This window comes from Arvicanthis niloticus, chromosome 2, assembly GCF_011762505.2.
Source record: "Arvicanthis niloticus isolate mArvNil1 chromosome 2, mArvNil1.pat.X, whole genome shotgun sequence".
Taxonomy (NCBI): domain Eukaryota; kingdom Metazoa; phylum Chordata; class Mammalia; order Rodentia; family Muridae; genus Arvicanthis; species Arvicanthis niloticus.
This window is the reverse complement of record NC_047659.1, coordinates 102,056,300-102,083,079: the sequence shown is the minus strand read 5'-3', so window position 1 is coordinate 102,083,079 and position 26,780 is coordinate 102,056,300. Positions and strand designations below refer to the sequence as shown.

Here is a 26,780-nt window from a genome sequence, read left to right as displayed (position 1 = left end):
TCAGAAATTTACTTCTCATTTTTGATTTGAGGCTTCTCACAAGGGCCTTCCTCTGCTGCCTTGTAATATGGTAGAAATACAAAGAAAAGCCAATAGTCAGAATGGCCAAATCTATCCTGTTATAAGAAACCAACCTGATGATAATCTGTTTATGAGAGAAGAGGTCATGACTCTCACCTCTCAAAGGTCTTGCCTGTGAATACTATTACAACCAAAATTAAACTGTAACATAATTTGGAAGGAGACAAGCTTTCAGACTTTAACAAGACCTGTTCTTATGTATACTATACATTTGATATTCTTTTTTTTTTTAATATTTATTTATTTATTTCATGTATGTGAGTACACTGTCACTGTCTTCAGACACACCAGAAGAGGGCATCAGATCCCATTACAGATGGTTGTGAGCCACCATGTGGTTGCTGGGAATTGAACTCAGGACCTCTGGAAGAGCAGTCAGTGCTCTTAACTGCTGAGCCATCTCTCCAGCTCCACATTTGATATTCTTTTGAGCCCAAGAAAACCTGAGGGCTTGACAAATGGCTCAGAGGTTACGAGCACTTGCTGCTTACTCTTCCAGAGGACTCAGGTTCAGTTCCTAGTACCTACTTTGGGTGGGTCTTTAAGTCTGCCAGCAGGCTCTCCAAGATGTGCACATGCACACGTGCAGACAGATGTACCTACACATATTCAAAATAAATCTTTAAAAATAAACATACCTGGAAAAGATTGTGTAAGAATAATTTTTGAAATACTAAAAAGAGACTACTGTTTCATCCTGAATGAATTACTAATATGCTTAAATTAATACAAAGCACTAGGCATCTTAGACATAGTGTTTTCTAATATCACACTCGAGGTGGATTAAACATTTAAATTTAAGGAATAAAACTATGCAAATGAGAAAAGAGAATGTAAGTAAACATTTCTTTAATCAGATGTGGGAAAGCCAAGAAAGAATAAAGACAGATGACAGATTTGGTGGCAGAAGGGGCCAGCCAGACAAGGACCTAAGGTAGACATGCTTATTGCACAGAAAATAAAGTCTCAATGCCCTCCACTGGCTTTCTCTCTTTCTTTTTTTCCTTCCCTATCTTTCATTTGAATACAGGCTGAAATATATCTCCTTAGAGAAAAATAGCAGCAGAAATGCAGTGACAGGAAGTGGTGAGGATTGTGACTAGTGGGAACTTACTGGCATGCGTTCAGAGGCACAGACACTCTATAGATTGTAAAAATGCCAACACCTCCCACTAGTTACACAGCAGTGCAGCAGCCTGCATAGTGGCCATGCAGCCCCAAGCAGCCATGCAGAATGCAACTTCGTTGTAGAGTGCTTGCGTAGCATGCTCAAGGTCCTCAGTGACAAAAAATTTTTTTAAAAGTCAGGTCTTCTGGAGCCACTTTGGCTATTTATATGCTTATAAAATATAATAATTTAAATTATAAATTAATATTAAAATTCTCATTAATTTTTAAAGGTCTCAGAATAGCAATTTTTTAATGTTTTATTTGGTTAGTTGACTCAAACTTACTTGTTTTTTGTTTTTTTGTTTTCTCTTAATCTATTTTTGGTTTTCCCTTTATTTCTGGCTTACATGATTTATTCTTCTAAAGTTTAATTATCCAGTTCATTTTCAGTATTTTCTTTTTGTTCTTTTAAAATTGATAGTATAAAGGAAAGCTTGTGGGATGTCTGTTGAGGAGCATTTAGATTTTTAATTTCTGGCTATTGCAATGAACATTGAGCGTCTTTGGTAGGATGGAGCATCCTTTGGGTATATGTCCCAGATGTGGATCTGGGGGTAGATTGATTCCCCTCTTCCTGAGGAACCACCACACTGAATCCCATTGTGCCTGTTCCAGTTTTCAGGCCCACCAGCAATAGATGAGCATTTCTTTTATTCCATATCCTTGCCAGCATGAGCTGTCATTTGTTTTATTGATCTTAGCCATTCTGACAGGTTGAGATGATATCTCAAAGTAGTTTTGATTTGCATTTCCCTGGTGACTGAGGATGAACATTTAAGTGTTTCTCAGCCATTTGAGTTTCCTCTTTTGAGAATATTCTATTTAGATCTATATCCCATTTTTAAATTAGTTTGCTTATTTTCTTGATGCCTATGTTAGTTTTGCTTTTTTCCCCCCTTGAGTTCTTTATATATTTTGGTATTAGCCCTCTGTTGGATGTATAATTAGTATAAATCTTTTCCCATTCTGTAGACTGCTGCCTTGTCCAAATGGTAGTGTTCTTTGCCAAACAGAAGCTTTTCAGATTCATTTATTGTTGATCTTATGTGCTATTGGTGTTCTATTCAGAAAGTCTTCCAGTGCCACTTCTCTTCTATCAGGTTCAGTGTGTCTGGTTTTATGTCGAGGTCTTTGATCCATTGTAGTTGAATTTTGCACATAGTGATACGTATGGATCTATTTGGATTCTTCTATATACAGCCACCCAGTTTGGCCAGGACCATTTGCTGAAGTTACTGCCTTTTCCCCACAGTGTGTCTTTGGCTTTATCAAAAAGCAAGTGTCCTTGGGTGTAAGGATTTACATCTAGGTCTTCAGTTCCATCCCATTGATCAACATGTGCATTTTTGTACCAACACCATGCTGTGTAAATATAACTTTTATTCTCCAGATGTAATTGTCATTTCAAAGGCTTATTACTGAATAAGCTCATCCTTTCTAGTTCTTTCTGAACTCTGGCTAGCTGTTTCAACTCAGCTGTTCTGGCCCAAACTCCTCTCCAAGCTGACTGGTTCAATCTGGTTTCTCTCAGCTTCTTGCTTAATTGCTCTGCTCGGCCTCAAACTGTCAATTTGTTCTAATCTTCTGGCTCCTTATTCTGGATTCAGCTGCCTTTGGGGGCCTTCACTGAACTGTATGAACTCACAAACAAACTCAGTCCTACTATAATTTACTCACTGCACTGACTCCCAACTGATTCAACTCACGACTGACTTCCAACTTCCTGGCATCTCTCTTAAGTAGACTCTCTTTCCTGTCCTCATGAGAATTGGGCATATCCTATTGTGTTAATTCTTTTCTCTGATTTGGTCACTTTCTTTTTCAAGTAGACATTGTTGTTTGGAATTAAAGGTACTTAAGGGTGTGACGATATTCCAGCCAGAGTTGCCAGGTTGTTGGATTAAAACTCTACAACATTTTGTTCTTATGTAGTACAGTTTGAGGTCAGGGATGGTAATACCCCCAGCAGTTCTTTTATTATTTAGCTGTCCTGTGTGTGCATGTATGTTTTGTATTTCCATATGAATCCAAAATTTGTCCTTTCAAGACCTTTGACTGGAATTTTGATGGAGATTGCGTTGAATCTGTAGATTGCTTTTCATTGCCATTTAACTGTATTAATCCTACCTATCTGTGAGCATGGGAGATCTTCTGCTGTCTTCTTCAGTTTCTTTTATCAGTGTCTTAGTTTTTATCAAGTCTTTCACTTGCTTAGTTAGAGCAAGATATTTTATATTACTTGAGGCCATTACAAAAAGTCTTGTTTTTTTTTTTATTTCGTTCTCTGTCCATTTGTCACTTGTATATAGGAAGGCTACTGATTATTTCAAATTGATTTTGTATCCAGCCTCTGCTGGAAGTTTTTATCAGCTGTAGAAATTTCCCACTGGAGTTTTTAGGGCCACTTATGTATGCTATCATATCAACTGCAACTAAAGATACTTTGATAACTTCCTTTCTAATGTGTACGCCCTTGGTCTCCTTCAGTTGTCTTACTGCTGTGGCTAAGACTTCAAGTACTATGTTGAATAGGTATGGAGAGAATGGACAGCCTTGTCTTATTCCTGATTTTAGTGGAATTGCTTTGAGTTTCTCTCTATTTAATTTGATGTTGGATATGAGCTTGCTATAAATCGCCTTTATTATGTTGAGGTATATTGTTTGTCTCTTCAGGATGTTGGATTTTGTCAAAGGCCTTTTCTGCATCTAGTGAGATGATCATGTGATTTTCTCTTTCAGTCTATTTATCTGGTGGATATTTATTGACTACATATATTGTGCCATCTCTGCAGCTCTGAAATAAAGCCAACTTGATATGGTTGATGACCTTTTTGTCATTTCAAGTATTTTATTGAAAATACTTCAAGTATTTTATTGAAATTTCAAGTATTTTATTGAAAAATTTTGCATCTATGTTCAGAAGGAAAATTGTAGTTTTATTTGGTGGATATTTATCTAATTTGGGTATCAGAGTAACTGGCCTCATAAAACAAATTGGACAAAGTTTCTTATGTTTCTATTTGGTGGAATGGTTTGAAAAGTATTGGCATTAATTCTTTGAAAATCTAGTAGAATTCTGTGATAAAACCATCTGGCCCTAGATGTTTGGTTGCTTTTGTTGTTTGTTTGTTTGTTGTTTTGGTAGACTTTTAAAAACTGCTTCTAAATAGAAGTAATAAGTAGAGATTATAGGTCTGTATGTTTACATCAATAAATTACCATTTTGTTTTTTAGATTTTCCAATATGGTGGCGTACAAGATTTTAAAGTGTGTCCTTAATGATTTTTGTCCTTGGTGTCTGTTATGCCCCCTTTCTCATCTCTAATTTTGTTAATTTGCATCCTCTCTCTCTGCCTTATAGTTAATTTGGCTAACAGTTTGTCAGTCTTACTGATGTTCTCAAAGAATCCATTCTTAGCTTCATTGATTCTTTGTATTAGTTTTGTTACTGTTTCTATTTTATTGATTTCAGTTCTGTGGTTGATTGTTTCTTGCCATCTACTCCTTTTGGGTATGATTTCTTCTTTTGGTTTGTTTGTTTCGAATTTAGTTCTTGCAATGTAGGTACCTAGTGCTTTGAACTTGTCTGGTAGAACCACCTTCATTGTGTCCTGTAAATTTGGATATGTCCTGTATTTTTCATTCACTTGTAGAAAGTCTTTAATTTCTTTCAAATTTCTGTCTTGATCCATTTTTCATTCAGAAGTGTGTACTGTGTTGTTCAGCTTCCATGGGTCTGTAAGCTTTCTCTTTTCTCTGTTATTGATGTCCAGCTTGAATCCATGGAGGTCATATAGGATGCAGGATATTATATATGTTGAAACTTGCTTTGTATCCAAGTATGTGGTCAATTTTGGAGAAAGTTCTATGAGCTTCTAAGAAGGAAGTATATTCTTTTTGGATGGAATGTTTATATACTTTTTGAGCAGAAGTATATTCTGTTTGGATGGAATGTTCTAAGCATTTTTTCTAGGTTCATTTGGCTTATGACACATCATTTGGCTCCAGCATTTCTCTGTTTAGTTTTTGTCTGGATGACCTGTTAATTGATGAGAGTAGAGTATTGAAGTCAACCCATTATCACTGTATGAGGATCAATATATGATTTAAGCTGTAGTAATATTTTATGAATTTGGGTGCCCTTGGGTTTGGTGCATAAAAGAATTGCAGTGGTCTTGTGGTGGGTTTTTCCTTTGAGTATGTAGTGTCTTTCCCAATCTCTTCTGATTACTTTGAAGTCTATTCTGTCAGATATTAGAATGGCCACACCAGCTTGCTTCTTAGGTCCATTTGCTTGGAATATCTTTTTCCATCCTTTTACTCTGAGGTGATGTCTAGCCTTGATGTTAAGGTTTGTTTCTGGGATGCAGCAGAAGGATGGATCCTGTTTTCTAATCCAATCCATCATCAGCCTGTGGTTTTTGTTTTTTTAAATTGGGGAATTGAGGCCATTAATGTTGACAGTTATTAATGGACAGTGTTTATTTATTTTTGTTATTTTATTGTCATGGTATGCCTCTACCTTTGCTGTGCTGGTTTGGGGTTGTGTTTTCTTGGGTATGGCTAACCACTTTAGGTTGAAGTTTTCCTTTTTTTGTTGTTGTTGTTTTTCGAGACAGGAAGTTTTCCTTCTAATATCTTCTGTACGGCTGGATTTGTAGATAGATACTGCTTAAATTTGGTTTTGTCGTAGAATATCTTCCCATCTATTTTAACTTTTTATTGATTCTTTGTGACTTTCCCATTATGTACCCCAATCCCACTCATCCCCATACCTCCAATCCTCCATCTCTACCCTTGCAACCTCCCCCAACAGAAAACAAACAAAATCTTGATGCAGAAGGTACAGTGTGTCATACAGTATACCCATATGCCAAAACAGCTTTTCATGCCAATGTTCATTGCATTGAGTCATTGGTCTGGTTCAGGACCTCTGCTTCTGCTACACTATCAATACTGGATCCTCACTGGGACTCCACCAGGATTGTTGTATCATGGAGATCCTACAACTCTGGTTCTGCAGGACCAGCTCCTTCACATGCTCCAGCAGTTCATAGATGGGGTACATGTTGGGGTGGGCCAGCTCCAAGCCCTGGTCTGGGTGGTAGCTGAGTTGGTCAGACCTCCCCTCCAGCTTTCCCACACTTATATCCCCCACCCCCAGCTGGCTCACTTGCACCTACTCCACCAGGGCCAGCTCTCCAGCACTGGCCAGGCAAGGGGCAGAAACAGCTCTTCTGCCCTCACACCGACACCAGGGCCAGCCCTACTGTGCTGCCCAGATGAGGTTCGAATTCATTCTTAAGTGCTGCAGCTGATGCAGGGTGGTGCTCCCACTCCCACAATGCTGAGGTGAGGGGTGGGCCAGCTCTGCACAGTCCTCAGCGATGTCCACATGGCCTTTGGTGTAACAGACCCCTGCAGTAGCATGGGCCAGGAACTCACCATGGCCTCAGGTGGCATTGTTGGCTACTCACATCAGGCTGTTCCTCACTATCCTCTTCATTGTGCACACACCATTCTACCTCCATCTCCTCTCCACCACTTACTTGCTCATCTTAGTGGCACCTGGAGCCTCTGGGTGTCTGGGGTCATCTCCAGTGTGCTCTACCCACCCAGGCTGCCGTCTATCGTGATTAACATTTTTGCTGAGTATAGTAGCCTGGGACAGTGTCCATGGCCTCAGTCTGTAGAACATCTTTTTATTCTACATTTGGCTTTTAAAGTCTCCATTAAGATGTTATGAGTTGCCGGGCGGTGGTGCCACACGCCTTTAATCTCAGCACTTGGGAGGCAGAGGCAGGCATATTTCTGAGTTCGAGGCCAGCCTGGTTTACAGAGTGAGTTCCAGGACAGCCAGGGCTACACAGAGGAACCCTGTCTCGGAAAAATAAATAAATAAATAAAATGTTAGGAGTTATTCTAATAGGTCTGCCTTTATATGTTACTTGGTCTTTTTCCTTTGTAGTTTTTAAATATTCGTTTTGTTCTGTATGCTTAGTATTTTGATATTGTGCCCAAGGGAATTTCTTTTCTGGTCTATTTTCTGTGCCTTTGACCTGGGTTTTTTCTTCTTCTATTCCTATTCTTCTTAGATTTGGTCTTTTCATATCATAGTGTCCCAGATTTCCTGGCTGTTTTGTGCCAGGATTTTTTTTTTTTTTTTTTTTTTGACTTAACATTTTCTTTGACCAAGGTATCCATTTCAAATACCATACCTTCAGTGCCTGAGATTCTCTCTTCCATCTCCTGTATTCTGTTGGCGAGGCTTGCCTCTGAGGTACCCATTCAAGTGCCTACATTTTCATTTCCAGATTTCTCGCAGATGTTTGGGTTTTCTTTAGTGATGCCATGTCCACTTACAGGTTTTAGATTGTTTTACTCACTTCCTTCCACTTCTGTTTCTGTCTCATAGAGTTCTTTAGGGGATTTATTCATTTCCTCCTTAAGATCCTCTATCATATTTATAAAGACTACCTTAAAGCCCTTGTCCTGAGCTTCAGCTATGTTGGCAAGCCTTAGGACCTATGGTAGTAAGATGCTGGGCTCTAGTGGAGACACACTGTCCTTGTTATTGCTTTTATGCCCGGGTCTAGACATCTGGGTTTGTGATGATCTTTCTGACATTAGTCTTTGGATAATGTTTTGTTCCTTGTTTTCTGTTGCCCTTTCTGGATCTTAGGAGTGTGGTAGCTGTATGTTGCCTGGTAGGGGATTCTTCTGGGATCCTGCCAGGTGTGGCCATTGGGGGTTTCAGTAAATGTATTTCTAGGTCTCGGGAATGAGATTGGGGTTGGGTGGTTTGAAGGGATCCACAAGAGGAAAGAAAGCAAGGTGTTCCACTAGGATCTGCCCAGTGTCCTGGGAATGGGGGGGGGGGGCAGAGAGAGAGGGGCACAGCAGGTGGTCTGCTACAGAGCTGGGGTAAGACTAGGGGATTAAGTGCTTCTCTGGCCAGGGTTCCCAGGGAATTCAGTCCACTGTTTATGACTGACTAGGACTCCATTATAGGTGACACACACAGTTGTTTACCTGTTAATCTCATTAGGAATCTAGGCCTTTCCACCTTTGAGCAACAATGAAACATACTGCTAAGAGTGTTTAGACCCAGGAGTTGTTTGTTGTTCTCAAATATTTGAGGACTGGAATTGTTGGATCACATGATAATCCAATTGTGTTTTTCATTTTGTTTTGTTTTTTTTTTTTAGATTCTCTTTTAGTTTAGCCTAGAACTTCTTGTGTAGACAAGCTGGCCTCCAACTCACAGAAATCTACCTACCTCTGCCTCTGGACACAGGAATTAAAGCCGTGTATTACCAGGCCCGACTCTATTTATTGTCAGACTTTTTGAGAAATAGCCAGACTGTAACATTTGATGCTATGTAATCACTTAATCCTCTGTTTCTGAGGTTATTGTTATTGTGGATGTCATGTGCCACAGGAAGGAGGGATTCTCTTCTCTCCCCTTTATATGGTTTCTAGGTATGGAACTGTCTTGTCAGGCTTGCTCTCTTGCCAGACCATATGAGGTTTTTTTTTTTTTTTTTTTTTTTTTTTTTTTTTTTTGGTTTTTCGAGACAGGGTTTCTCTGTATAGCCTTTGGCTGTCCTGGAACTCACTCGGTAGACCAGGCTGGCCTCGAACTCAGAAATCCACCTGCCTCTGCCTCCCAAGTGCTAGGATTAAAGGCGTGCGCCACCACCACCTGGCACCATATGAGTTATTTTTATGTTTACCATTATAAGTACTGGTAAGTTAAGAGGTGAATACTGCTACATTAATGGGTGAGTTAAGTTATAATCTGAGAAGTTTTAATAAATTTTTTTCTTCTTGTAATTAAAGGCTTTTTGTGTTATTTACAGACATTATTTCATTTAATGCCTTATGAATATAAATTGAAATGCTCTATGTTTTGAATCTAATAAAATTGGTCAATATTTGGTATGACAAATGAATGAAAGAAGATAAGAACTTTACCTTAGTTTAGGTCAAGCATTAGAAAACTTTGGCCTCTCATGTATAAATATATAATGCTGTCTTAGTTCTAAAGGAGGGTTGGTTTTGGTTTGTTTGTTTTTTACAATCTTGCTATGTAGCTTTGGCTAACCTCAAACTCATAGCAATTCTCCTGTCTCATTCATCCAAGGGCAGGGATTACAGACATGCACTACAATGCCTGTCCACACCTAATTCTTTTCCATTCTTTATTTCCCCACAGTTCATCCATGAGCTCAGATTTCCCACATTATAACTTCAGGATGCCTAATATTGGATTCCAGAATCTGCCTCTCAACATATATATTGTGGTTTTTGGCACTGCTGTGTTTGTCTTCATCCTTAGTTTACTCTTCTGCTGCTACTTGATTAGGTAATCAATTCTTATTATTTTCAAATATTTCAGAATACTTAAAAAGTCATTTCTACAACTAGGTCAAAAAAGATTGTGTATAATAATGGCCCAGTTTTCAAAAATTGTGGTAGCCTAGCATTTTAATTGTGGGCTGGTGTTTAGTAACCCACTTTTGTGTCATTTTCAATCCTATCTGCTGATTAGGTGTTTTCCTCTGTTGTAGAAATTAGTTGTCAGTAGTTTCCCCACAATATTAGCACCCCATTTTGCTTAAAAAAGAAAAAAAGAAAAAGGAAAAAAAAGTAGAAAGTATCTACTTAATTGTTTTAGGTTGTGTTGTGTTGTTTTGTTTTGTTTTGTTTTGAGATAGCCTCAGTCTCTGCATCCCTGACTGGCCTGGTTCTCACCAGGCAGGCCATGAACTCCTCTGCCTCCAGAGTCCTGATTGAGTCTACTGCAAGTTGCTCTGATAGAAGGCATTTTGCACCACTGTCATCTGAAGTCATCATAGGCCAGAAGACAATGTTTTAAGTCAAGAGCCATGACTTAAAATGCCTCTTGCCACTGGTCTTTTGGGACTTTAAGTACTTCTCTGATGCAGAAGTAGTTGCGTATTGATGTAATTACTTATCTGTATAGCACACTATAAGTGTTCAGTATACACAGAGTCATGGGACAGAAGAGGAGAGCTCACGTCGGGTGGGGTGATAAATTTTGCCAGTAATGTTTTATTGCCTGACTGACTTGTTATTATCTAAACACTTTTTACCTTTTATATTATTAAGCAGAGCTATTTTTCAAAGTTAAAACTGACTTTAAAATTTTTATACAAGCCAGGTGTAGTAGCAGACACTTGTTATCTTAGTGAGGTGGGACCAACACGATCAAGAGTTTAAGGCCAACTAAACTCCATAGTGAGGTCCTGTATCAAAACACAGTTTAAAGTGTTACATGAAGCCCAGTGTAGTGGCACAGACTTTAGTCCTAGCACTGGAGAGGCAGAGGCAGATGTATCTCAGAGGTCACCCTAGGCTATATAGTGAGTTCCAAGTCAGCCAGAGCTGCATTGTAAGACTTTGTCTCAAAACAATTTGGGAAAAAAATTGTTACATGATCTCTAAAGAGTTTTGTTTTGTTTTTTTGGTTTTGTTTTGTTAAAAAATAGGATATTAAAGGGAAAAGTTAATTGTTTTGTTTTGAGACACAGTCTCTCTCTGTAGCTCAGACTAGCCCTCCTTGGATTTCTCCTTGGGTTTCTGAGTGTATTGGTTACAGGTAGGAGCTCCCGGCTGTAAGTTCCCATAGAGTAAGACTGTTTCATAAAAAGAAGGGCCAGTTGGCTCTCACACAAGGTCCTAAACTTGGAACTTGGATGAAGCAAGTAAATCCTGAGTTCAAAGCCACCCTGAACTACATATACAGTAAGATCCTGTCTCAAAGAATTGGGTAGAGGATGTGATAAAACTTGGAGTAGGAAGGGTTTGAAACCACTGCTGCATGGAAGCTTAGGATTCTACTTCTGGATAGGTGAAGGGAAATCTAAGCTAAGTCTCCTTCCACCTTAACATACTAGACAAGCATTCTGTCACTAACTACAGTATAGTCCCATGAGCAGCAAGTGATGATCATATTAAACCTGAGGCCACAGGCATAGACTACTGTAAATTGTGTTTTCATTTTCAGACATGATCTTACTGTGTAGCCTTGATTAGCCTGGAGCTTGCTGTGAAGATCAGGCCTCCAGCTCCCAAGATTGCCTGCCTCTGCCTCCTGAGTGTTGGGGTTAAAGTTGGGGGCTGCCATAACTGGTTGCTTTCACTCATGTGTGTGAATCCCAACTAACTCTACAAATAATTAGGGCCTTGCGGTGAGAAAGGTGGATATTAATAATAGTGGAAAGAAGCGTGAGCAAAAAATAAGATAGGGATATGATTCTAATTTATCATTCTCAAGTTGTGTGTCAGAAATGGTACAGTAGTGACTTTATGGTCAACAATGCCTGAACTAACCAATGATAATTAGGTGTCAAAGGTTTACCAGCCAAAGAACTGCCATGATAACAGGCGAAGGATACACAATCAGTGTAAAATGGGATCCCGAGTTGAACTATTGCTAAGGGCATGAGTAAAAAAGTCTCGTGAAATTCAAATGAGGCCTATTGGCGATAGTTGCCGACCTGTCAGCATTATGCCATGTCACTTTCTACTGTGTGCTGACTATACTGTACTGCTATAACTGTAAGCATTGGAGAAACATGGAAAAAGGTATATGTGAGCTGGGCATAGTGGTTTAGGGTCCTAAGGCAGGAAGTTCTTAAGTTCCAAGCTGGTCTGGCCTACATAGTAACATTGTCTCAAATTAAAAATATATACAGATTCATTACCTTTTATGTGTTTATTTTAGAATAAAAATGGTGGGGTTTTTTTTACGTGCATATAGCTACATGAGTATGTACTCCACATGTGTGCAGGTGCCAGTGGAGGCCAGATAGTGTTGGAACTGAAATTATAATCAATTGTGAGCTATCTGATGTGGATGCTGGAAACAAAACACTGGTTCTCTCATCTCTCCAGCCCCTAGAATAAAACATTTAAAAATAGCATAGTATTGACACAGGGTGTTAGGTGAGTCCAGACAACCAAAGTGTCTGTCTCTTTGGGCATGCCCACTTCCTAGCCTCTTCCTAGCTTCTGGTAATAACCAGCAGATCCTGGGTTTCCTTGACTTATGGCTGCTGTTTGGCTTCTGCTCTGCAATTACCTGGTCACCTGGCCTTTTTCCTGTCTCTCTAGTTGCCTAAGTTACACCAAACCCAGGATTTAGAGTTTTTAAGGGATGCCATTGCAGCTAGTATGCAAGGGCAGGAAGATAGAGCACTTGGCAGGGTGCCATGTCTAGGAGAAAATGCACAGGTTGCATGTGGTGGTTGATAACAGACAAATACTATAGTTCACGGGGAAAGGAGGAACTTGATAAATGTTATGAAGCCAGTAAGAACCAGTACAGGGATAAAAAGAATCTAAGACCCTACCTTACAATTCACATAAAGTGTAGCTCTCAGTCCTAAATGTAGTAGATAAAATAGTATATGATTTTTCAGAATGTGCGGCATTGTCTTGAGACTGTCATATGTAGCCCAGGCTGGCCTCAAATTTTCTGTAGCCAAGAATGACCTTAAACTTTTGATCCCTTTACCACTGTCTCCCAAATGCTGGGATAACATGGTTGTCTCCAGACATTGGCTTCAGAATTATCTTCTTAATCTTTGGCTAAGCAGACATTTCTGTCACTGGATACAAAGACTCTCTTTTAGGGACTATGGATTGGAAGAAACCAAACACAAAGGAGGCTGCACCAAGCAGCCCACAGACGTGAGTCTAAAAGCAGACACAGCTGATCTACAGTTGGACAACAGGGCCAGTTCTAAGGGTGGACACTGACTGGGAAAGATCACTTCAGAAGCTTCAGGGACCCTCGGAAGAGCCTATATCTCGATGTGGATGATAATTATTCCTGCAGATGGATTTTTTTTTTTACATTTCTGAACTGTGTACTTAGTTTTTGCACTTTATTAAATTTGTGTATTCATTTTTTGAACTAAGATTTTGCTTAACATGAAAGATCTTTATTACAATGTCTGATGTATTGAGATTCTTGTTTCAGTGAGATTCCTCTAGAACTTACAGTGGGTGATATCCCATGGTTCAAGTGGGTACTCTCTCCAAAATCTTAATATCACACTTCTCATTTGTGTCTTTTAGGCTGAGACATCAAGCACACAAAGAATTTTATGCCTACAAACAGGTGAGACATTTACTTAAAATAGCTTTTACTGTGCGTTTCAGTAAACTGTGAGACTGAGTCCATTCATAGTTTAAACTGGGATTATCTTAACTATAGGTTCATCTTAGCTTTTCCTTTGTCAATTTATACTACAGAATAGAGCAATTTGATTTTCTAACATGATCTTTTATTGGTATTATTTGAAGCTATAGAAAATCTAGATGATAGGATAAAATGACAGAATTTTAGCTAGTATTTGTCAAAGAAAAATGTTGTCATCTGTAACCCTTTGAGTCACCACTGATTTAATGTAGTGCACATCCCACTGCGTGGTCTAGTCCTTCATGAACAATAGTGACTACCCAGAGGTTCCATCTGTGTTCCTGTGTTCACGCTCTTGGCCTTGGGTCAGCAGCCTTTCACCCATGAGTTTTTGATCACCCCAGCTTGCTATGTTGATGGTGGCATGTTTTGTTGTTTTAAACGGGGTCTTACTATATGCCCAAGGTTGACCTGGAACCTGTTTTGTAGTCCAGGCTGGTGTGAACATGAAGCAATCCTGTCACAGCCTTCCAAGTGCTAACAGGCCTCATGCTGACAGACTCCACCTTTTCTTGAAGCAAAAGTAGTTTAGTCTTCCATGTATCATCTATTAATATTTTACTGCTAACATAATCAAATGATGGTCCTAGATTTCCCTTAATTGGTCCCAAACATGAAATTGTTCGTCTTTAGCTTTTTTAAGACAGGAAGAAAGGTGGCTTCTTTAACTTTGCTGGCACTGAGGTCATAGTTTAGAGTTTGTGTATCCTTCTGTTTGACTGTGTGGAAGTATTTGAAGTGAACTCATTGTGGGTCTAGCACAGGTGAATGCTGTAGTTTTCTAAATGAGTGAGTCCTTCTGTCCCAGTTCTCTCAATCTTGAATATCCACAAGATGTTTGCATGTAAGTTAACTATAAAGTAAAGCTGGACTTGATAAAATGACCATCATTTAGTAGGTGAATTCACTGAGAACTAATGAGGTGTGAGGTAAAAGGTAACTTAATCATAAAATGAGTAAGATTTTAGCACATCATTCTTGGGTGAACAGTAGCTTGCTTTGTGATTTATGAAAATGTGATTTGCCTTAAATCATTTTCTATTTGAATGTTAAACATCTAGAATTTAGACATTTTCACCAAATTTAACTTGTCTGATTTTCCCCTTTAAAATAAATGTAAGTAGGGGCTGGAGATAATGGTTCTGAGGTTAAGAGCACTAACTTAAGCTCAATTCCCAGCAACCACATGGTGGCTCACAACCATCTATAATGGGATCTGATGCCCTCTTCTGGTGTGTCTGAAGACAGCTACAGTGTACTCATGAAATAAATAAATAAATCTTTAAAAAAAAAATTAAAAAAAAAAAAACCCATAAGTAGCCAGGTGGTGGTGATGCACACCTTTAATCCCAGCATTTAGGAGGCAGAGGCAGACAGATCTCTAAGAGTCTGAGGCCAGCCTGGTCTCGAGAGTGAATTCCATCAGCTTGAGCTACATGAGACCGCATTTCTGTGAGTTTGAGGCTAGCAAACAGAGTTCTAGGACATCCAGGGCTATACAGAAAACCCTGTCTTAACAACAACAACAAAGGTGTTTTTCAGAATATTGAAAGAATGTTGTTAATTGTAGCACTCAGAGTCAGACAGATATCCATGAGTTTAAGTCTGGCCTGATCTACACAGTGATCTATATAACCTGATTGACTATCTAGTTACATTGGTGTAAGAACATTTTTTTAATCTTACAGGTTATATTAAAAGAAAAAGTAAAAGAACTTAATTTACATGAGGTAAGCTGCTTTTGAATGTTTTAACCGTTCCTTGAGCCATTTTCTAAAATAAGTGATGTGTGTGAATACCTTCATTTTCAGAAGCTGAAAAAGATGGGCATCTGCCCCCTCCCCTCTCCCTGTATCTCTAGCAGCTCTGTGACAATACCCTAAGGCACATGGTGCATTATCAGTTAGTCCTCCTGTCACTGTGACAAAATACTGGATAGCAACTTACAAAAGAGAGGGTTTGTTGTGGCCCACATTTACCCATTTGTCCATCATGGTGAAGAAGAGCTGGCAGCGAAGCGGCTTAGCCGTACCCCTAGGTGGATGAGCAGCTCACACTGTCCCCCATAGGAAGCAGACATGAGCATGGCTGCTCACCAAAGTGTTCCTGCTCTCCTCTCTCCTTATTCAGTTTGGAGACCTAGCCTACACTTAAGGTGTGTCTTCCTCCTCAGTTGCACCTCTCCGGAATATCTTCACAGCAGCAGTGGCTCTGTGCTCTGTGCCCCGTGACTGATAGTGAAGACTAACCCTTACTCGAAGTCTCAGACTTCTCACGGGTTGGTTCTTTTTGAGATCTCATGTGTAGCACAGGCTGTCCTGTTTTCCTGCTTCAGCCTCCCAAGTGCTGGTAGCCACGACTCAACATGGCTGCTTTAAGAATCACATTTAATCTTTGGTCCTCTCACTAGCAGCCTCGGCGAGCCAGAGTTCTTGTTGCTCTGCTGAGCTTTAGGAACCCACACTGTGTTTTGTAGTGAACATTGGCCTCACCTGTGACTTGGCCTTTCAGCTCTGTGCTGTGTGTCTAGAAGACTTCAAGCCTCGAGATGAACTGGGGATTTGCCCATGTAAGCATGCCTTCCACAGAAAGTGAGTATTGGTATGGAATTATTTAGTGTAACCCAACTTGCTGCAGGCTATGGGGCACTGCCAGCTTAGCTTGATGGTGTCACAGTTGGTCTGTAGTGCACAAGACTGACAGCACTCCACAGGGTGGGGCCCAAGCATGTGTACGTGACATTAGAAGGGACCAGGGAAGTGGAACATGAACACCACTGCAGGCTTGGGCAGAGATCCAGCCCACCCTACACCTCTGTACAGCTCTTTAGCTGGGCTTTCCAACAACTCTATCTCTTGACGCTGTGTCTTAATCAAGCCATTTATTTTAAGTCACAGTAAATAGTGTAGGTATACATGTAGGGCCACCTCTTTTTCTTCTGACACATTCATATCCCCCTCCTGGAAATTTTGGTTTCTTTTATTAAAAATGTTGGTTTTTCCTGCTTTTCCTTCATCAGCAGAGTTTATAAGATGTCATGTGTGACTGGGAGTATAAAGTACTGACTGTGATACCTTCATGTCAGCCTGTAGGAGACAGAAGGCTCTGGCTTGTCAGAGGGTGAGGTGCACTCTAGGGATGAGCTCCCTCCTCAGACTCCACACTGGCTTTGTGTAACTGACAGTCTCAGCAGTGAGCTCAGGCAGGGGCTGTTGTAAGTCTGGAGCTGATGTCTCCCACTTGGCTGTCTTGTTCTGCAGGTGCCTTGTTAAGTGGCTGGAAGTCCGAAAAGTGTGTCCCCTGTGCAACATGCCGGTGCTGCAGCTGGCCCAGTTGCACAGTAAACAGGACCGCGGTCCCCCTCAGGAGCCCCTCCCTGGGGCAGAGAATATTGTATAGCTTGCTGCAAGGATCAGACTGTTGCTGCACACATCAGTATGGAGCCAGGAGGAACACAAGCAGACTCCGCTTTGGCTGCTCTCTGCCTGGGGCACCCACTGTCACTTCCTTTGCCTCATGAAGAACTCTTGAGCCAGGCAAGCTGAGACCCTAGGCATCTGGATCTTGTGACAACCAAAGCACCCTGATATCACCCTATGCCAAAAGGAGTGGATGAGCCTGCGGGTGTGGTTTCAGAAGTTTCCTGAGCATCTCCTGTGTCTCCCAGGCACCTCCACATCAAGCAAAAGGGGAGATAAGCACAGGTGTTAGAGACCAGAACTGTGAATGGGGCTTTGATGCCACCACCACCTGTGGACCTGTATGCTGCTGTGCAGACTTGACAGCCTGTTGTTGCCACACGTCCTCTTGGCATCCCGAGTCAAGTGGACCCAGCTGTTCATCAGCTGAAGCACAACTGGCTGCCAGTATTTGGTGAGGCAGCCCCTGTAAGGCTTTTCGGGTTCTTTTCTTTTAATAGGGCCATCTTGGAACCTGAAGACTTTGGAAACAACAGCAGCAGAACCCCTGTCACACGTGCCAGTTCACACTTGCTGTCAAATCTTCCAAGTTTGAAGCCATTGGAAGTACTTGGAAAGGCCTGGTTAGGAGCCATCCCTCTTCTGTTTGCCCTCCTCGTCATCAGGAAGACCCAGCAGGAGCTCAACCCTGGGTCTCTGCTGTCCCTGTGTGACCCAGGGGCCAGGGTGCTGCTCCAGTGTACCACAAGTGTGTGTGATTCCATTATAGCTGCTGGCCTCAGCCCACTGGCTAAGGAGTCTCCCTGGGCCCCTCAGATGGCTCCAAAGAAGAGCTTCTTTCTTAGCAAAGCCAGTCCACACCCACCAGGATGGCCAGGACAGACGCTTCGGCTTCTCTCTGCCTCTCCTCTGCTCTTTTTCTACATAAGAAAAATGTCTTACTGCAGTTTTAAACATTTATCCCAAATAAGCTCCCTGTAATTCCGAAGCCAGTGAGCCACTTGGAGTTGTAAATAGTTTGAGGAAGCTCCTGCATGGCTGGCCTTCTGTTGGTGTGTACCTCAGTTCTGTGGACTTGAGATCCCTAACTGAAGGTGTTTTTATAGGGAAAATGCATGCTGCTCTTTGGCTCTTTCTGTCCAACTTTTCTAGAGATAACTGCCTCCAATAGGCTTTGTGAACAGTGTAAATTCGCCGTGTGAAGCACAGACTATTCTTACACAGCTTGTTCTCCCTTCCCTTGTCACAACAGTGCCACTGCAATGCCTCGTCAACTGCTCTGCTCTGCTCCATCCCACAGGTGTGAGGAAATTTATTCAGGAAGTACACGCTGGCGTGGAGATATAGGCAGTGCTGCTCTGTTCTCGGATTTTATCTAGTCGTAGAATGAGAGGGGACCTGCTTTGCCTCCAGTAGCTGGGATCAGTTGAGGAAAAAAAAATCCTATTTGTCTAAAAAGTGCTATGGAAACCAGGTTGTGGTGGTATGCATCTCTATCGCCCCAGCTCAGGCAGGCAGGGTCACAAGTTTGAGACCAGACTTGGTTTCATAGTGAGATCCTTTTGCAAAAGGGGGCAGCAGGGGTGGGAATAGGGGCTCTTGGCAGAATCTATTTGTAAAATTACAACTCCACTTGGAAAGAATAAGCTGTTTCCCAGTGTGCTGTTTGTGGCAGGCCACAAACGGACTCCTATGCAGGCAAGGGAGTGGGCAGCTTTTCTGAGAGCCTTAGCCTGATAGACCCCAATAATTCATACCTATGTCCCTCTGTCTGTAGTACCAGAGTCAAATGCCCACACTCAGTTTACAGTGAAATGTTTTCAAGTGACCAATGCCAGAAGTGGGCTTCTCCTGGCTTAATTTTGTTATAGGTTAGCATCTAGCATTTCATATTGCATAACTGGATACTAAAGATTTCCATATGGTCAATACTACAAACTATTGCCACTCACAGCTGTCATAGAATCTTGGCCTTTAGCTTCAGCTTTACCTGTCCTTGGACTCAGCTACTCAAAAGCCAGCATTACCAAAGCCCCATTTTAGAGGCAAAATTGCTCATAAGACTTTCGGATAAGTTGAGGTGGTTGGTGTGCAGCCTGAATAGGCCACTGGGGGAATCCTGGGTGATTTGCTCTGATCGATCTGAATGAGGTCCCCTAACCTTTTTTGCCCAGCCACTGTTAATGTGATTTCTTCCTAAAAGGCACTCCTTAGGCTGGAAGCTGCAACTGCAAAGTGCTTCTCATCTTGGCCACTGCTCACACTTCTGCTACCTGCCAGCCACAGCAGCCCAATCTTTGCTTCTCATGTCTGGGTCCCCCACCAGGGCTTCTATGTATCTGCAGCAATGGCGGAGCCATACTCGCTCAGGCCCAAACTTACAATGAGACCACCCTGTCCACAGCATAGATTCCTAAGTTTCTGTCAGCCTTTTTGTGTGGATGTGTGAGGGTTTGGGTATACTCTTAGACCACTGGACTTATTGTCTTACGCAGCTAGAGGATTGGGTGTCACCTGTAGGTTGTAGCATTAACAAAACCTGTCTACCCTACCTGGGTCACTGTAACATACAAGAAATTGACATCTGCAGCTTTTCTTTGCCAAGTGTATGTAATTTAGTTTGGTCTATTCCTGATTATTAAGGTTCTTTTAACATGTACTTGCCTTGCCTAACCAGGAAGTAGAACAAAACAGCCAGGTAGGGACAGGTAGCCTCTTGGTGAGATCTGTACTGAGGAACAGGGCCTCCTACCATTGCCAAATGCTGTTCTTGACAAGACTTGACTAAAAGATCTTTTCCATGGCTCTGTTCCAAAGCATGCTATCTCTAAGTTGGAACAGCCACTCTAAGCTGTGCTGAATACCTACAGCACTTCCTTTCTGGGAATTTGAGATACCTATAGAAGTCCCTGAGAGCTCTATGCATTAGTGTTTGGACTAGTTTGAATTGACTTCTTGTGCTTTTCTGCAAGTTAACTTCTCAGACCCTCCTTTCCTTAAGGAACCGTAGCAAGGTTCCTAGATGATCTGCCAGTCCAGTCTGGTAGGCATGGGCATGGGGGAGCAGGAGCTGCTGATAGCACATACCTTGCTGGTCACAAACTCAGGAACTTCTGAACTATGAGCCCTGGCTCCACCACAATCTCTTTGAGACAGGTTCTATGTACTCCTGGTTATCCTGAAACTGTATAGACCAGGCTAGCCTCAAATCAGAAATCCAGCAACTTCTGCCTCTGCAGCAATTAAAGGCAGAGCACCATGCCTAGCCTCCACATTGAATCTTGACTTACTCAGTCTTCCTTGAGTCTTTGAATAGGTAATCCTTCACAAAATTCATATAATAGTTGTCTTCCTTGCAAAACTATCCCATGAGCACTGGATTCATTTTTCTTTAGTCTCCTTTTATGGGAATGTGTTGGAGGGGGGAAGAGTATCTGTATGGCAGGTAAGTCTGAAGTAGAGGTTGTCTTTGCATGTACATTCCTTTTTCTATGGCTTCCTTCACAGATACATCCTGTCCCCCATAGAACAGCACAGCTGCTTTCCCTACCCTCTCCAGGATAACCCTAAGCAGTCTCTCTAGGTGCCTGGGCCAGCTGCCACCTTCCTCCTTCTCCGTTGGTGCCAGTGTTTTTGAGGCAGGAAAGCAGGTATTAAAGTAGAGGCCTCCTAAGTCCCCAGGGCTAACAGGCATTAGTGTCTGCAAATGAGACAGAAGCAAATACTCCCTACAGAATTCTCCCACCTAACTTTCATTTTGCCCTCTCTCCTTGTAAGGTAAAAATTAAAGCTGTCTCCTACAGGCAGCCAGTGAGGAGAAAGCAGACCTGTGCCTTACTCTCCAGGCACACTACCCAAAGTCTTCCCCACTCACCTGCTTCCCTGCAACCCAAGCAGCAGCCAGTGGGTAAAGTGTGCCCATGCTCACCCAAGATGAATCTTGACAAGTGAAGACCCACCCCTTTGGCACTTGATGAAATCTCTAGCCTGGTTCATCTTCCCCTGCAGCTGTTAAGAGCCTCCTGAGGGCTGGGGAGAGATGGTTCAGTGGCTAAGAGCACTGGCTGCTCTTCTGATGGTCCAGGTTCAGTTCATAGAACCCAGCTCACAGCTTTCATCTGTAACTTCAGTTTCAGATCTGGCCAGGTTCAAACATGTACATGCAAGCAAACATACACATAAAAATATATTTTTATTTTTTTAAAAATTGCTTAAAATGGGACCATCAAAGTATTTAACTTAATGTTAGAGGTAGGGACCTAAAATGCCAGGTAAAGGTTTTAAAAATAAGATTAACAGGACTGAGTTCACTAAGTGAGTTGAATGAATTACCTGTCACTGTTTTCAGATTCAGCTTTAGAACCCAAATTATTTCAAGATGCTTTTATTCCAGTTAGATCAGCATGTATCTAAATTCTTAGTTCCTTTGTTCACAGGATCAGGGAAAGCTACCCCTGCTGTTTCAAAGACACCCTGTAGCTCAGATCATGACCTCACTAGTGTTAAGGGACTTGTGTGGCTGAAACCTCAGCGCCATCCATGCCTCTCCTTCCAGACTGTGGTGAAGCAGGCCATCTTCCTGTGACAGCTTGGAGCCATTGCCTCTAGGTCTGCTGACAAGTTGCGTCTAGGAATGTGGAGGAGTGGCCCTTTGTCTTGCAGTTTAGCCCTATGGGGCTTATTTACTAGATAGAACTCCCTCAAAAAAGGTTTATGAAATGCTGAGCCTCAGGTTTCATAGACGTGTTTGTACACTAAGAATTCTGCAGCAGAATATTTTTAAATATTGGTTTTTGTAAGCTATATTTTTGTATATTTAATTGCTATTTTAAAAGTTTAATGCATTTTTTGCTAATCACTTGTTTAAAAATAAAACACATGCATGTAATGGACCCAAACACGTGTAAATAAAGAGCAGATTTTGAAATACTTTGTATTATGTACCTGTCAACTTTTGCACTAGTGGGCCTGATGGGTATGGTGTGCCATGCTGATGGGGGAGAAGGAGTCAGGCCTCTGAGACAACAAGCTGCAGACCACCATTTGTGACCACCAGCATTTGTAGTGGCTTGATGTATATAGTTTTTGTCTTTTGACAGTCTGCAACACTCCCAGAACATGCCCTAACCCTAACCTCAGGTGGTGAGCAGCTCTGAACTGCTTCAGCCTATGGCTTCACCAAAGCACACATAACCTCTGAGCAACCTTGTAACCCATCTGTCTAGTACTCTTTGTAACAGTTTGCTCTTGGACTCCCAGATTGCTATAACCCCCCTCCCCCCCCCCATGGCTTTCCCTGTAACAGTTCCTTCACTGCCCATCTGTCTTGTTTTCTTATGCTCTGGGGTTTACTAAATCCTCCCACAAATAACTACACCCTTTGTCTCTGATCCCAAATGACCCCGTGCTTTGGGAGTTCTCAAAACCAGGCATTCTAAAACCAAACTACACCCAGCCACTGAGGCCCACAAAGTATTTCTTCTTTACACTGGCTATCCTTCCCCCATCTAAGTGCAAGTTACTTTGTGCTCCAGGGCCACAAACCTTCCTTTCTGCATGGGAGGAGTGAAGTGAAGCTTTAGGCTATCAAACAAGACCTGGATTGGACAGCTGAGAAAAGACAAGATGGTTGCAACAGACACTAGAAGTAACTCCTGGTTCAGAAGTGGCTGTGAGGTGCAATGTATATATTTCTGCAAATAGTGCTGGAACCAACAGGAAGACAGCTAGGAGAGACTCACGGTTGAGCTTTAGAGTGTAACTGCCAGAGTGAGACAGCAGCCAGGGAAGCAGGAGAAGCAGGTGAGAACTGGCTAAGATGAGGCTCTGAAACAACCCTTTGTATTTACAGAGTTTACTAGTGGCACACGCCTATAATCCCAGCACTTTAGAGGTGAAGGCAACTGGATCAGCAGTTCAAAGGCCAGCCTCAGCTATACAGTATTATAGTTGAGTTTGAGGTTAGCCTTCACAACTATTTAAAAGAAATAGAACCCATTCCTGGAATGACACTGGGCTGAGCACACACTGAGGAAAGAAGAAATAGACAATGATGGGTGGGTGCAGAACAGTACCATGCATCCTGTTGTGATCCCGTTATGAGGCTTGCTCTTCTAACACTGTGGGAGCTTCAATGTAGACAGAACCACAAACACAAAGCACTGGTCACAACTGTTAAATAGCCCAAGTGTACACAACACAGCTCAGTTGCTTAGCAAGCCATTCCCCAGACCAGTTCATAGGAGTCACCTGAGGGATGGGAGGGAGGACACAGCTCTTCCACAGATGGAGAAACTTTCTGGTACAAATGGTAGTTGGAGAGACAGTTTTGAGGATCTCTCTCAGGAGGCAAAGCAGGGTAGGAGGGAAGGACTAGCATCCCTTCAACATCCTGTGTACTGTGCTGTGTGAGACCCAAGCACAATGGAACCCTGAGTCCTAATGGGCCAAAGTATATAATAAAAGGCAGCTATATCCCTGTGGGAATTGGGAACCATCAAGCAGGCTAGCCAGCCAAATCCAACCCTGAGTTCTTATGGTCCAAACCAACAAGCGCCTTCTGTTGCCCCAGAGCCGGCACCAGAACCCACAGCTGAATAGCAGAAACATCCTCAAACAGAGCTTGAGGTTTCCATTCAAGCTCCAAGGCTACTGTGGAGAGGCCCACCCTTGCCTTCAGCTACAATGCAGGCCATCTCTTCATCAGGTGCAGAACAAACCTGCCAAGTTTTCAGAAGCTTGAAATAACCTACTTTCAGTATGTTATCATAGGCTAAACATGACCCAGTGCACAAAGGAAGATGACCTCCAAGGGATACTGATGAAACTGGTTAGACTCTCACATATATTTCAACAGGACAAGCAGTCAGTTGCTGTCAGGAGTCCAGAAAGCTCCATGCATACCCAGTGGGTGATGCTGGGATTCCAAAGCACCTCAGGGGTTAATAATGATGCCCAAAGAACACTGTATAAACAAAATCTTCACACTGCCTAGATTGGGGGCTTAGGTGGATCCTTACTGAATGCTAAGTTAGACAAAAGAATTTATCTTGATGTCTTAGAAAAATACATTTGTTTCTTGCTCTGATTTGAGTAGTACACGATCATAAAACTTGAGTCTCTTAAAAAAAAAATGCACAGATGTCCCTGTGGCAGGTTTCAGGAAGTCCTCTAGGTAAGTCAGGGTATCTTCAACAGCTCAAGGAGTGCGCCAACAGCTCCAAAATAACCCTGAAAATTGACACACCACAAGTAAGATTTTTTAAAATTATTTTTAAATATGTATGGGGAGGGGTAGTGTGCACATATGTACAGAAGCCAGAAGCATCAGATCCCCTGGAGCTGGAGTTGGTTAGGCAGTTGTGAACCACCCAACAGAAGTACAGACAACCAAACTTCAGGTCTTCTGCAAGGGCACTGTGTGCTGTCAGCTACTGAACCAGCCCTTTAAACCCAGTAAGGTCATTAAATCCCACAATTATGATTACTAAATTAAATGAAGTTACACATCCCTTTAACACCTGACCCATTTGTTTCCCATGCACACAGAGCTTATCCAGTCTGGAAAAGCCCTAAGGAACTCTCTTGCAGGAAAGGGCTGGATGTTGGAGATGCCCAACAAGAAGAGAGGGTCCTACAGCAGCTGAGGGAAGAAAGGTCTGGCAAAGGTCTTGTTCTGCTGAGTTTCTTATCAACTTGACACAAACTAGAGTCAGATTGAGGAGAGAAACCTCAATTGAGAAATGCCAATTAGACTAGCCTATAGAAAAATCTATTTGGCATTTTCTTGATTAGTGACTGATGTGGGAGGAACCAGCCCACTGTCGGGGTCCCACCCCTGGGTAAGTGGTTCTGGGTTCTTTAAGAAAGGCTGAACAAGCCATGCAGAGCAACCTAGTAAGTTTTCCTCCATGGCCTTTGCATCAGCTTTTCCTTCCAGGTTCCCACCCAGTTTGAGTTCCTGCCTTGCCTTCCCTGGATGGACTGTGGCCAGGGAGGGATTGTAACCCAAATAAACCTTTCTTCCCCAAGCTTCTTATGATTATGGTCTTCATCACAGCAATAAACCCTAACAATGACAGGTAGTGGCTATCCTGTCCTGGGCCAGGCCTGTATATTTCCAACAGCCAAAGACTGAAGGTGAGAAGAGACACTAAAGTTTAATCATGGAGGATGAACACCTGAATGGTCTGGAAGGGAGGGGAAGTGGAAAAGATCCAAACCTACCTATACAGGAGCAGGTAAGGGTGGAAGGTGAGTTCAACGGCTTGGTCTACAGCCAGGCTAGCCAGCTACGTAGTGAAACTCAGTTTGAAAAAAGGGGGAAAAAAATACATGCCTTACTGACTCCAACAGTAAAGAGTGACCTCAAACAGGAACCAGAAACCAAACCAAAAAAGGATAAAAAATATTAAATGAGACAAAAACCCTCACCAACAGAGAATGATAACAGGAGTCAGAAGAATCATACAAAGGTCTGACTACATCAGTCTCCAAGCAGGATGTCAGAAATTAAAAATACTGCAAGAAAGAACAACTGGGCTGGGCATCTGGCTGGAATACAGAGCCAGGGTTCAATTCCTCAGGACCACCCAAAACAACTAAAACAGGAAAACTAAAACATCCTTGAGGTAGAGTCTAAAGAACACACTAACTATAACTAAAAAGGTCCCAGTTCCTCTATTTGTTACAAAAGGAAAAAAAAAAAAAAAAGACAAACTGTAGGCATCACACCTAAGCAAGTGGGACAGACAACACGATGCCCAGCAGCCATCAGAGCACACCCAAGCTCTCAGCTCTAAGCACCTCCCTATGTCCGAGGGTACCTTACAAGAGAAACGACAGCACACCCAAGTTACCTGAGACCAAAACCCAGAACCTACTACTGAATAAAGGAAAAAGCTACAGTGGCTATTCACCACTGTGGAAAGGATTAAGTAACAAAGGGGAGGCTTGGGACAAAGGCATGCCATACCTCCAAACTGCTTAACCAACTGCCTTGCCTTGAGAGGGCAGGCAAGCTCTGTACCTCAGAACCACAATAATAAATGGCAAGGGCAGACATCACTATGCAAGTGAGAAGCCTCACTAAGCAAAGGAGCCAAGAACAAATGGCCCAAGCTAAGCAGAGGGGAAAAATGAGCAACCAAAGAAAACCCATGAAGATGTGACTGCAGGCTGAGTTCCTTTTATCAAAACTGCTTGGGACCAGAAGTAGTTCTGGTTGGGATATTTTAATGTATCTGCATAGACTAACTGGTGTCCCACTTCTAATCCAAAAACCTCAGCACTCAAGTTTTGATTTTGCTGCCCAGAGATGTTTAATCTGTATAGATGGTGAGAAGGTGGGATGCTAGTCTAAGAAACTAGGTAAACCATGGTTTACCTAGAAAAAGTCAACCCAGCCCTGGGAAGCAGAGATTAGGGAGATTGTAGAAAGTTAAAAGCAGCTTGATCTATGTAGCAAGTTCCAGTACAACTATGGCTTACAGCAAGGCCCTGCTTCCAAGAACAACAAAACTGCTTAAACTAGCTCAGCACTCACCTCAGTACATTGTTAAAAAACGGTTTTCAGAAACAACAATAAAGCCCAAGGCCACTTCACAGTTACAGTGAGAACAGGACACTCACTGCAGCCCAGGTCAGTCCTTTCATTCTGTACCCTTGTGTTTGCAGGACAGTATCAGCAACAGGTCACTCACCTCGTGCTCTGAAAACAGTGCTTTCAGCTGCCCCTTGGACCAGTAATCCAGAGCATATGCCAGAAGCCGCATGGCGATCGTGTTGACTCTCAGGAAATTGCCGACAAATACGACCTGGTTAATGTTCTGAGCACAGAAAAGCAATAGTGAGTCCATACCCTGACTTCTGTTTCC

At 42.1% G+C, this 26,780-nt stretch overlaps 2 protein-coding genes across 6 annotated transcripts in view; one reads left to right on the top strand and one right to left on the bottom strand.

Moving 5' to 3' along the window:
• Positions 1-21,834, top strand: part of Rnf24 (ring finger protein 24) — a 52,452-nt gene extending 30,618 nt beyond the window's left edge. Inside the window, exons 2-6 of the mRNA XM_034493752.2 lie at positions 9,470-9,619; positions 13,363-13,405; positions 15,175-15,216; positions 15,998-16,077; positions 16,747-21,834. Of these exons, the coding sequence (XP_034349643.1) occupies positions 9,477-9,619; positions 13,363-13,405; positions 15,175-15,216; positions 15,998-16,077; positions 16,747-16,885 (447 nt within the window). The 5' untranslated portion in view covers positions 9,470-9,476 and the 3' untranslated portion in view covers positions 16,886-21,834. The remainder of the gene's footprint in view (positions 1-9,469; positions 9,620-13,362; positions 13,406-15,174; positions 15,217-15,997; positions 16,078-16,746) is intronic.
• Pank2 (pantothenate kinase 2) overlaps positions 21,079-26,780 on the bottom strand; it is a 33,525-nt gene continuing 27,823 nt past the window's right edge. For all 5 annotated transcript variants that reach the window (XM_034493745.2, XM_034493747.2, XM_076929782.1 and 2 more), the window contains 2 exons: positions 26,607-26,732; positions 21,079-24,135 (listed from right to left, as the gene is read on the bottom strand). In XM_034493745.2, the coding sequence (XP_034349636.1) occupies positions 24,085-24,135; positions 26,607-26,732 (177 nt within the window). In that variant the 3' untranslated portion in view covers positions 21,079-24,084. The remainder of the gene's footprint in view (positions 24,136-26,606; positions 26,733-26,780) is intronic.